This window comes from Engystomops pustulosus, chromosome 11 (genome assembly GCF_040894005.1).
Source record: "Engystomops pustulosus chromosome 11, aEngPut4.maternal, whole genome shotgun sequence".
In the NCBI taxonomy this organism is placed as follows: Eukaryota; Metazoa; Chordata; class Amphibia; order Anura; family Leptodactylidae; genus Engystomops; species Engystomops pustulosus.
Genome location: NC_092421.1, coordinates 9,573,128 through 9,585,480, shown reverse-complemented (window position 1 = coordinate 9,585,480; position 12,353 = coordinate 9,573,128). Strand labels below are relative to the sequence as shown.

Genomic DNA, 12,353 nt, shown 5'->3' with positions numbered 1-12,353 from the left:
TTACTGTTTTTTTTAATTTACTGGGGGATGTCCTGTTGCCTGTGCCCCCCCCCCCTTTTATCTCACCAGGGGGCGCCCAGGGCAATTGCCTGTCCGTGGGAAGAAACAGCTAATACTCATGTTGGGACATTCAGGAAGAGAGCGGTGCAGAGGTCCTGCTCTCTTAGAGATGGGGGGGGGGGGGGATGCTTTGTCATGCCCGTCACCAATCTTCAGGACAAAGGTCAGGAGGGTATGGCAGTGCCGAATCCTTCAGACTATAAGATGCAGCTGCTTTAGATTAGATACTCATGTTGGGACATTCAGAAAGAGAGCGGTGCAGAGGTCCTGCTCTCTTAGAGAAATGGGGGGGGAATGCTTTGTCAGCCTTTCACCAATCTTCAGGACAAAGGTCAGGAGGGTCTGGCAGTGCCGAATCCTTCAGACTATAAGATGCAGGTACTTTAGATAAGATACTCATGTTGGGACATTCAGGAAGAGAGCGGTGCAGAGGTCCTGCTCTCTTAGAGATTGAAGAAATGCTTTGTCAGCCCTTCACCAATCTTCAGGACAAGGGTCAGGAGGGTCTGGCAGTGCCGAATCCTTCAGACTATAAGATGCAGCTGCTTTAGATAAGATACTCATGTTGGGACATTCAGGAAGAGAGCGGTGCAGAGGTCCTGCTCTCTTAGAGATGGGGGGGGGGGGGGGGATGCTTTGTCAGCCCGTCACCAATCTTCAGGACAAGGGTCAGGAGGGTCTGGCAGTGCCGAATCCTTCTGACTTCAGACTATAAGATGCAGGTACTTTTTAGCAAGACATATTCTTGCTAATAAGTGAGTCTTATAATCTGAAAAATACAGTATTTCATAAATGTATGATTACAAGGGATTCTCCATTACAGATATCATTTTATTATTTCTATGAAATATTTTTGAAAAATTTATTGAGGAAAAATCTAGTATAAATCGTACAAAAATACAGAACCCGTGAAGGAGTTAGATGAGTTCATGTCTAGTTGGCCTCTATCCATACACTGCATACACTCAGGTCTTCTCTCCTCCGTGTCGTCTCTGATGCAGGACAAGATTTCTTTCATTAGTGAAACATTTCCCGCAGTCCCAACAAATGTGCGTTTTCTTTCCTTGGTGACCGGGTTGGCGTCTGTCGATTGGTGGCTCGGAACATTCTTCCCTAAAATGAATTTTCTGGTGGTTTAAAAATTGTGTGTTATTTGTAAAAACGCCTCCGCAATGACTGCAACAATAGAGCTTTTGTCTGGTCTGACTTTCCTTACGTCTCTCAAGTTCAGCTTCCTTCTTTCTTTCTGCGTGGATCTTCTGGTGTTTGGTAAGGACCGAATTACAAGTAAAACTCTTTCCGCACTCCGAACATGAAAAGGGCTTCTCTCCCGTGTGGATTCTCTGGTGGACGACAAGATAGGCGTTGGTGGAAAAACACTTGCCACAATCCGGACAGCAATGTCGCTTCTCTCCGGTGTGAGTTCTCCGATGTTTGATGAGAACCGAATTACAGACGAAGCTCTTCCCACATTCGGAGCAGTGATAGGGCCTTTCTCCTGTGTGGGTTCTCCGATGTATCAGCAGATCCGACGTTGTGATGAAACGTTTCCCACACTCTGAGCACGAATGAGGTTTTTCCCCCGTGTGGATTCTCTTATGTCTGACCAAATGTGAACTCCTCAAGAAACACTTACCGCATTCAGGACATGAGTAGGGCTTTTCTCCCGTGTGGCTTCTCTGATGGCTGACAAGGTGTGAATTCCGATTGAAGCTTTTGCCACATTCGGAGCAGAAGAAGAGTCTTTCGTCTGGTTTATTTTGAAGGTAGTATGTGATATAATCACCATCAGAGGATAGATGATGTACAACATCAACATTGGAAGACCTAGGGCTGATATTCTGCTCATAGGAAGCGGGTTTCTCTTGTCTGGTGTCAGGTAGCTGATGTTTTAGTGGATGATCTTCGTCACGTGAGAACGATTCCTCCTTAAGTGTAGAAGTAGGAGCGGAGGGCGAAATTGCGCTGAAGATATCTTCACGATTCCATGATCCTAAGTCCTTCCTAATACAAGTTAATGAGTCTTGTGGGGTATAATGTGTGAGAATGTCAGACGCTGAGACCAAACCAGCTGGTTCCTTACGAACAAGAACAGATAAGTATTGGGGATCTTTGGTGTAAATGACTTCTTCACATAAAGGTGGAGTCTCCACAATGTTCTCGATTATAATTGGTTCGTTTGATGGTAGATTTGCTGCCTCGTTATTAAGGGATTTACTGTGATCATGCATAGAATCCAGTGAAGAATGAGGCCTGGAAGATCCTGGCCCTATATCTGTGGTCTGTAGGACATCTGAAAGACAAATCAAGAAGTAGTCATTTAGATACTATGCACACGTCTACATAGTACTATATCTTAGGACCATATTCACACATTCAGAATTCTGCCAGGGTTTAGTTGTGGCAGAGTTATCATTTTTGTTGCACAGAAGGTTTTAAGTTTTTTTTAAAAGTATTAAAACACAATAAACCTCTATAAATTTAGTATCCACGTGATCTTACTGACCCAAAGAATTAAGGAGATGTCACATTTAAAAGCTGTAAAAATCAAACATGCAAGAATAGGGCCCAAAGCTGCAAGAATAGGGCCCAAAGCTGCGAGAATAGGGCCCAAAGCTGCGAGAATAGGGCCCAAAGCTGCGAGAATAGGGCCCAAACCTGTGAGAATAGGGCCCAAACCTGCGAGAATAGGGCCCAAACCTGCGAGAATAGGGCCCAAACCTCCGAGAATAGGGCCCAAACCTCCGAGAATAGGGCCCAAACCTCCGAGAATAGGGCCCAAATGCATTTTTGATATGTCTGCCCCACTGAGTTTCGCCACAAGAAAGAATAAAAATGCTTATTTCGACGCATGTTAAATCAGCTCCCACAAGCTACTTTTCGGTACCCTCTTTGGGGGAAATCATATGCATGTCTCTATTATGCTTCCAAATACAGGCGTTTTGCTTAGTTGGCAGACTTTTCATGGGAATGTATTATAGGATGGTGAGAAGCAGGATAGCTACGCCATTCTTACCTAGCGGTCAGAAGATAACGGAAGCAGAGGTTACAAACCAGACAGACCAACCAGGCAGCACACATTACACACCAGTCCTTAGGAGAAGGAAATTCTGTGCCTTGGCATACACTAGTATTCACGCCATGGACACCCTCCACCACGTTTCTTTACTCTGGTGTTATGGATAGGAAAGCTGGACAGTTATGGACTCCTTATATCACCTTAAATTAGCTGCCAGTGGGGCATTGTAGCTTAATAACAGATGGTTTTCTGATATGCAAATGAGCTTTTATGACTCATCTCTGGTACTACTGACTCTTCTCTCTCTCAGGCTGGCAGTGGACCACGCCCCCTTATTCTGACTGACACCTCTGTGTCTCCTCAAATTACTCCTTTGCCTTCTTTTACTTAGGGACGGTCTGCTAATATTCAACTACAGACATATAAAGCGCTATGTACAGGTGGGAAATATTGTGCCTTGTGTGACATCATTGCAGGTCTCTCAGCCTTCTAAGAATAGCAAACTGTACACCATGTATGTGATCAGAGTGACATCATCTCCAGTTAAAAGAGCTCTATAGGAACCTGTCACTGGCTGTATATGTACAAATGTGCCGACAGGTTCCCTTTAAAGCCAAATTTAGCTTCTGTTTCGGGTACAGCATTGCAAGACAAACTGGAGATATAGACAACTTACCCTAGTTACCCAAATTGGCCACTAGATGCGCATATATGCCCACAAGGTTAGAAGGATTATAATATCTAGGTTTCAAAAATAGTGACCCAAACTATCAAAGTTCTACATCTAACAATATACACTTACAAATATCACTGACATGGGTTTGTCCCAAGTATTTAAGTTATCCCCTATTCGGTGGACAGCTGGGAACCCCAATAATCAGGAGAATATTGCAATCTGGAGGCTTCTCACTGATGGGTGTAGCCGTAGGTTATCCCCTAAACTGCTGAGCAGGGCAGTTTCCAGGTACTTTGCTGTACAGGGAGAATTTCAAAAAAATCCCCCCCCCACCCCCAAGGTCATGTAAATATATACAATGTACCCCGATTTTATAATAGACAGACCCCCACCCAATCAAAAATATTAGAGATATGCATTTATGTATGGATTATAGTGTATACAGCCCAGTGTCTTTTGAATTATAATAACGTGTCTGTCATTAATTATTATAATGGAAATTTACATATCTACTTGATCAGAACAAAGTTTAGTACATAAATATAGCACCGGTATGGAGTTCAATACATAAATACAGTACTAGAACCAAGCATCACACAGAAACACAGCACTAGGGGCAAGTCCTAGTATACAGGTACCCAGCACAATGCCCTCCTGTATACAGATAACCAGTGCAAATCCCCCCCTCCAGTATACAGGTACGCAGCACATTGCCCCCTTACAGTATACAGATACCCAGTGCACTCTCCCTCCCAGTACACAGGTACGCAGCATATGACCCCACCACCACCACCAGTATAGAGCTAGCCAAAACACAGCCTCCCTGCAGTATTCAGGTAGCCAGCACGCTGCCCCTCTGGTATATAGGTAGCCAGCACACTGCCCCCTCAGTATATAGGTAGCCAGCACAATATCCCCCAAGTATATAGGTAGCCAGCACACTGCCACCAACACATAAAAAAAGAAACTCAGTACTGACCTTCCGGGGCTTCCCGCGGCTCCTCTTCTCTCCTGGAATCCTCCGCAGCAGCACACACTATGATGATGGCACAGACCCGCCCGTGCGACTGCTGAGGCATCCAGGAGCAAAGAGGTGCTGCGGGGAGCGCCAGAAGGTGAGCACGGAGTTGGTTTTTATTTGTTCTGGGGCGGTGTGTGGTTGCTACTGCCCGGTTTCCTCCACCCGGTAGCGTTATGGGCAGTCTCCCACTCCTCCTGGTTGAAGACACGGGCCTGGTGTGGGGAACCCCAGTGATTAGGAGAATGGTACCATTGCAATCTGAAGAACTGGCTTCTCACTGATGGGTTGAGCAGTAGGGCGAGCATGCTCGTCCTGCACCTCCTTTCACTTGTATGGGAAGAGCAGAGCGCTTATCGATAATGGGTTGAGCAGTAGGGCGAGCATGCTCGTCCTGCACCTCCATTCACTTGTATGGGAAGAGCAGAGCGCTTATCGATAATGGGTTGAGCAGTAGGGCGAGCATGCTCGTCCTGCACCTCCATTCACTTGTATGGGAAGAGCAGAGCGCTTATCTATCACCTACCACTTCCACAGACAGTGAATGAAGTGGCAGGGTGCATGGGCGTCCTGCTGTTCCACCCATTATTGGGAAAGGGATCCCCATTCTCTGGAGAGCCGAGCGTCCCATTCTCCTGGTTGGTGAGGGTCCCAGCTATCGGACCCTCACCGATTAGCTAGTTTACCCCTATCCTAAGTAATGATATACTTTGGACAATCCATTAAAGTCATTCAGATCACTTATCCTCACATTGTAGATAAGAAAATCCTAATCTTACCTGGTGATGTGAGGGGCTGGTGGTCCACCGTCATGACATCCTTGTACTGATCCTTATGTCCTTCTATATACTCCCACTCCTCCATGGAGAAATAGATGGAGACATCATGACACCTTATAGGAACCTGACACACACAATGACACAGTCATCATCCAGACACATTGTACTGTACAGTATACAGTTAGACTACACAGTCTTATGCCCATTCAGATTCATCAAAGTGTATGCTGCTGAATGATACAGTGGGTATAGAAAGTATTTTTTTTTTTTTGCTCATTAATGTACACTCTGGCCCCAAAAAAACTGAAATATCACATGGTCACAAGCATTCAGATTCTTTGCCGTGACTCTCATATTTAACTGGCATGCTGTTCATTTCCTTCTGATCCTCCTTGAGATGGTTCTACTCCTTCATTGGAATCCATAATTAAACTGATTGGACTTGATTAGGAAAGGCACACACCTGTCTATATAGGACCTCAAAGCTCACAGTGCATGTCAGAGCCCATGAGAATCATGAGGTCTAAGGAACTGCACAAGGAGCTCAGAGACGGAAGTGTTGCAAGGCACAGATCTGGACAAGGTTACAGTGGCACAGTGGCCTCCATAATCCTAAAATGGAAGAAGTTTGGGACAACCACATCTCTTCCTCGAACCTGGCTGTCCAGCCAAACGAAGCAATTGTGGGAGAAGAGGCTTGGTCAGAGGTAAAGAAAACCCCCTAGATCACTGTATCTGAGCTCCAGAGCTGCAGTAGGGAGATGGGAGTCTCCTATCACTGCAGCCTCTAGCATTTGGGGCTTTATGGCAGAGTCTGGAAGCTTCTCCTCAGTGTAAGACACATGAAAGCCGCATACAGTGTGCACAACACATAAGATTCACTGCTCTGATAAGATGAATATTGGACTTTTTGGTGTTAAAACTTAGCGGTTGAGGAAAGATAAATGTAGCCAAGTACAGAGATATCCTGGATGGAAACCTCTTCCAGATACTCTGGACCTCAGACTGGGCCGAACCTTCCAACAAGACAATGACCCTAAGCTCAGAGCTAAAATAACACAGCAGAGGCTTCAGAACATCTCTGTGACCATTCCTGACCGGCCCAACCAGAGCCCGGACCTAAACCCAATGGAGAGACCTAACCTGGATCTCTGGAGAGACCTAAGAATGGCTTCTGCCACCTTTTACTATCCAACCTGAGGAACCTGGAGAAGGAAGAGGATCACCAAATCCAGGGGGAGAAACTTCCAAGAAGACTCCTGGCTGCACCAGCTCCAAAGCTGCTAATGAGCTGCTGATACTCATCACCGGGGGCCGAATACTCATCAATCACCGGGGCCGAATATTCATCACCGGGGGCCGAATACTCATCAATCACCGGGGGCCGAATACTCATCAATCACCGGGGGCCGAACACTCATCAATCACCGGGGGCCGAACACTCATCCATCACCGGGGGCCGAACACTCATCCATCACCGGGGGCCGAACACTCATCCATCACCGGGGGCCGAACACTCATCCATCACCGGGGGCCGAACACTCATCCATCACCGGGGGCCGAACACTCATCCATCACCGGGGGCCGAACACTCATCCATCACCGGGGGCCGAACACTCATCCATCACCGGGGGCCGAACACTCATCCATCACCGGGGGCCGAACACTCATCCATCACCGGGGGCCGAACACTCATCCATCACCGGGGGCCGAACACTCATCCATCACCGGGGGCCGAACACTCATCCATCACCGGGGGCCGAACACTCATCCATCACCGGGGGCCGAACACTCATCCATCACCGGGGGCCGAACACTCATCCATCACCGGGGGCCGAACACTCATCCATCACCGGGGGCCGAACACTCATCCATCACCGGGGGCCGAACACTCATCAATCACCGGGGGCCGAATACTCATCAATCACCGGGGGCTGAATACTCATCACCGGGGGCTGAATACTCATCACCGGGGGCTGAATACTCATCACCGGGGGCTGAATACGCATCACCGGGGGCTGAATACGCATCACCGGGGGCTGAATACTCATCACCGGGGGCTGAATACTCATCACCGGGGGCTGAATACTCATCACCGGGGGCTGAATACTTATCACCGGGGCTGAATACTTATCACCTTATCATGTCAGATTTACATTTTTTTTTGTTTAATAAATTAGCAAAAATATCTATATTTCATTTTTTTTTGCCAGGATGGGGGCAGAGGGCACATTACTGAGCAAAAAAATTACTTTTTTTGATCTTACCAATTGGCTGCAATGAAACAAAGAGTAAAAAAACATTTAAAGGGGTCTGAATACTTTTCGGACCCAATGTATCTAGTTGTAATTTACATCTCCTATTAGTTGGTTTAGTATAAACCTGAATCCTGGTGCACTGACTTTTCCCTGGAAAGCTGAACCTGTCATCAGGTAGGTCATTTTTACATGGTGACAGGTTCCAATTAATAGGCAGAGCACAGTTAGGTTGGTCATGCAGGACCAACCCGGGGTCCACATATACAAAGCAACCAGACGTGCCAGTCCCCAGGACACAATAGCCATCAGCAATCAGGTGGGGATAAGAGGATCTGCAGTAGATGGGGGGTAAAGGAAATCTACCTTGTGATGTGATGCATTATGAATGAATGCTGTAGCTACACTGATGCAGGATCATATTTTGGTCAATCCCTGAGCTGAGTGGTTTTTGAGGAACATTCAGGACCTTGGGAAAGCTGGGTCAGCATGGCTGCCTACATAAACGCATTACATATGGAGCTCAATCATGAGTTAGACAAGACATGACTAATCAACCTGTGCCGGATCACTCATAGACAGCAGCTGGGGGATGGTGCAGTGATTGATTATTCTGCCTTCAGGCACAACTCAGGGATTACATCATCATGTTAAATTACAATATAATGGGGCAGATTTACTTACCCGGTCCCATTGCGATCCCGCGGTGCGTTTTCCAACGAGGATTCGGGTCCAGCGTGATTCACTAAGATCGTGCGTCCGAGCTCCGCCGGAGTTCACCTTCTTCTTCCTGGTGCATGTGCGTGCAGATCTTGCGACACAAAACCTTTTTTAAATTCTGTGGTTTGTCCGAATCCGTCGGTTCGTCCGACGGCCACGCCCCCCGATTTCTGTCGCGTTCAAGCCGGCGCCGATGCGCCAGAATCCCGGGGCAATTTGGCGCAAAACGGAAATATTCAGGAAACCCAACGAAAGTGCAGCGTTTGGACCCTTCGTAAATGAGCCCCAATGTTATTGTAAAGAGATTGATTAATCTGCCCCATCATTCCCTGATATATAATGTCCCAGCATCCCCTGCAGCGCTCACCTCTCCGGTCAGCAGCTCCAGGATCTTGTTGGTGAGATCTCGGATCTTTTCATCATTGCTTTGCCTATACATCAGCCCGGTAGGGATCATAGTTGTTACAGGATTTCTGGAATTCTTTGAAGGTACATAATCCTAAAAAGTAAAGATGATTTATTCTGATTTTTAAATTTTTTAGGAGGCAAAGACAACGAGTAATGTACCCTTTACCTAGTAATGTACCCTTTACCTAGTAATGTACCCTTTACCTAGTAATGTACCCTTTGACCCTTAGACAGTAGTGACATCATCCGTTATTATTCCCTTTACCTCTCCAGTCAGTAGGTAGATGATCTCCAAGGTGAGTTTTAATATATTTTTGGTCATGTACCTCACATCCTTCTCCATCTTCCATAAATCCGCTGATATTTCTTGTAGAGCTCTGCTCAACCAAGAAAAAAAATAGTTGCATTACAGGAAATCTACCATCAAATCCATCATGACAAACTAGGGAAACTTACTCAAAGATCCAGGCACCGTTGACTAATATCAACTTTTAGAATTATGCTAATGAGGCTCTGGGCCTTAAATGAGTGCCTCTGTGCTTCACAGACTGTTACACTGTGCAGGGAAATTCACCCAACCGCCCACTGTGTGCTGAAACTTCCTCTATGCCAACATTTGGGGAGAGAAAGAGAGAAGTGTGAGTATAGCGAGGGTCTCGCTCTCTGTTTGAGCTGTGTTGCAATGACGGTGAGTGTTTTTCTCTCCAAATTTTGAAACTTCCTCTGTGACTGTGAGATTACATCAGGCAGAAGGATGTGGTGAGTGCTAAGGGAGCAGAGGGGGGAGTGGGGAAGTTGATGGAGCTCATGGATAAGAAATATAAGAAGATACCACAGTCATGGTTCCTGGATCTATGAGTGATGTCCCTGGTTTATCAGGATGGATTGTGATAGGAGGAATTTTCTGAGAATCGGCCCATGGACTATACTGTGGGTGCAAGAAAACCAGTGAGGAGGAAGAGACATGGAGGTGGAGGAGATTTGTAAGATGTTTATGATAGAGAAGGAGAAGGCACAGATGATGATGATGATGATGATAGAGGAGTAGATATGGAGAATGATGATAGATAAGGAGACAAAGAAGTGAATGATAGAGAAGGAGGAGACATAATTATGGAGGATGATAATTAAATATTGAGGATAATAATTATGGAGATGATAGAAGAAGAGGATACATGGAGGATGATGATGATAGAGCGGGAAGAGGAGACATGAAGGAGGATAATGATGGTGAATATAATAGAGATACATTAATGATAAACAGTACAGGACTAGAGTGAGACTTGTGGAGGATGATGATGATGGTAGAGAAATATGTTCTCTCTGTGTTTGTGTGGGTTTCCTCCGGGTCCTCCGGTTTCCTCCCACACTCCAAAACATACTGGTAGGTTGATTCGATTGTGAGCCCCATTGGGGACAGGGACTGATCTGACAAGCTGTGTGCAGCGCTGCGTAATCTGTGTGCAGTATATTAATAAAGAGTTATTATTATTAGAGAAAGAGGAGACATGGAAGGTGATAATGATGATAGAGGAGAAAGATATATTGGGGACAATAATGATGATAGAGGGGTAGGAGAGATGGAGGAGGATAATGATGATGGTAGTGATATGGAGGAGGATAATGATGATGAAAGAGGGGTAGGAGATATGGAGGAGGATAATGATGATGGTAGAGGAGATATGGGGGAGAATAATGATGATGGTAGAGAGATAGGAGATATGGAGGAGGAGGATAATGATGATGATAGAGGAGGAAGATATATTGGGGACAATAATGATGATAGAGGGGTAGGAGAGATGGAGGAGGATAATGATGATGGTAGTGATATGGAGGAGGATAATGATGATGATAGAGGGGTAGGAGATATGGAGGAGGATAATGATGATGATAGAGGGGTAGGAGATATGGAGGAGGATAATGATGATGGTAGAGATATGGAGGAGGATAATGATGATGATAGAGGGGTAGGAGATATGGAGGAGGAGGATAATGATGATGGTAGGAGATATGGAGGAGGATAATGATTATGGTAGAGGAGATATGGAGGAGGATAATGATGATGGTAGAGATATGGAGGAGGATAATGATGATGATAGAGGGGTAGGAGATATGGAGGAGGATAATGATGATGGTAGGAGATATGGAGGAGGATAATGATGATGGTAGAGGGATAGGAGATATGGAGGAGGAGGATAATGATGATGATAGAGGAGGAAGATATATTGGGGACAATAATGATGATAGAGGGGTAGGAGATATGAAGGAGGATAATGATGATGGTAGAGGAGATATGGAGGAGAATAATGATTATGGTAGAGGAGATATAGAGGAACATAATGATGATGGTTGAGATATGGAGGAGGATAATGATGATGCTAGAGGCGATATGGAGGAGGATGATGATGCTAGAGGGGTAGGAGATATGGAGGAGGAGGATAATGATGATGATATAGGAGATATGGAGGAGGATAATGATGATGATAGAGGGGTAGGAGATATGCAGGAGGATAATGATGATGGTAGAGGAGATATGGAGGAGGATAATGATGATGGTAGAGGAGATATGGAGGAGGATAATGATGAAGATAGAGCAGATATAGAGGAGGATAATGATGATGATGATGATGATAGAAGAAGTTAATGCTGATAGCAGAGATGGAGGAGACGTGAAGGACACACAGCAATGGCTGTAGACAGTAGTATGGGAGTGATGAAGATGATGGATGAGCAGGAGGAGTTATAAAGTTCCGCTAGACAGTCGGGAGGTCTGGGAGAGGGGTCACCTCCTGCGCTCCAGTCCCTGCATGTGTCGGGATGTAGGGAGCAGCCTCCTGTATTGCCCCGGCCTCACACAGCCGCCAGTATCCGCAGATCCCTGTGTTATACTTGCCGGGACATAAGATCCGACGGGACCCGCTCTAGCGTCCACCCCTGTAAATTACATGTTTGAGAGCGATCAGTGATCAGGTGATCCGCCCAGGAGATTATATCTACACTCGCCTCTGGTGGGCTCCGGGAAAATGGCGGCAGGCGTGTGAGACAAGTTTTTACATTAAACGGAGAACCGATTTCCCTCTTGTTTATAGACTTGTTGCTGACGTCACACACTCCACATTAGGCGATGACTGCGGTGGGCGGAGTTTAATTGTTGAATTAAAAGCGCTTGTCACCTAAATAATCGCAGTCATTGTCAGGCGGCGGCGGAGAGGAGGCGGAAGGGTGAGTGCTGAGGACCGGGCTGAGACCTGAGGGGGATGGGGACTGCGGGCCTAGTGCAGTGCGGACCAGACACGGCTTCTCCCCATCTAGAAGGAGACCCGTCCCCGACTACTGGTCCCTATCACTGGGGAGACTCTTCCCCCGACTACTGGTCCCTATCACTGGGGAGACTCTTCCCCCGACTACTGGTCCCTAT

The 12,353-nt window shown here is 46.3% G+C and overlaps 2 protein-coding genes across 4 annotated transcripts in view; one reads left to right on the top strand and one right to left on the bottom strand.

Annotated features, from left to right (window-relative positions):
- The window catches only part of LOC140106063 (uncharacterized), a 44,230-nt gene that overhangs the window by 22,420 nt on the left and 9,457 nt on the right, over positions 1–12,353 (top strand). Inside the window, exon 1 of one of the 3 annotated variants that reach the window (XM_072130258.1) lies at positions 12,020–12,157. The exons of 1 other annotated variant lie outside the window; for it this stretch is intronic. The gene's annotated coding sequence lies outside the window, so the exon portion shown is untranslated. Of the gene's footprint in view, positions 1–12,019; positions 12,158–12,353 lie in introns of those variants that run through there. One more of the 3 variants, XM_072130257.1, reaches the window with a different exon arrangement.
- Positions 871–12,035, bottom strand: LOC140106114 (gastrula zinc finger protein XlCGF48.2-like). Its single transcript, XM_072130357.1, has 5 exons — positions 11,829–12,035; positions 9,201–9,312; positions 8,895–9,026; positions 5,553–5,676; positions 871–2,353 (listed from the first exon to the last, which is right to left on the bottom strand). Exons 1-5 carry the CDS (start codon positions 11,834–11,836, stop codon positions 1,026–1,028), a joined length of 1,704 nt encoding a protein of 567 aa, XP_071986458.1. The 5' UTR covers positions 11,837–12,035; the 3' UTR covers positions 871–1,025.

Coding starts and splice junctions, on each gene's coding strand:
- LOC140106114 (XM_072130357.1), bottom strand. Junction 9,027..9,200: donor TCTACCTACTGACTGGAGAG/GTAAAGGGAATA, acceptor TTTACTTTTTAG/GATTATGTACCTTCAAAGAA. Junction 5,677..8,894: donor TGGAGCTGCTGACCGGAGAG/GTGAGCGCTGCA, acceptor TGTGTGTGTCAG/GTTCCTATAAGGTGTCATGA.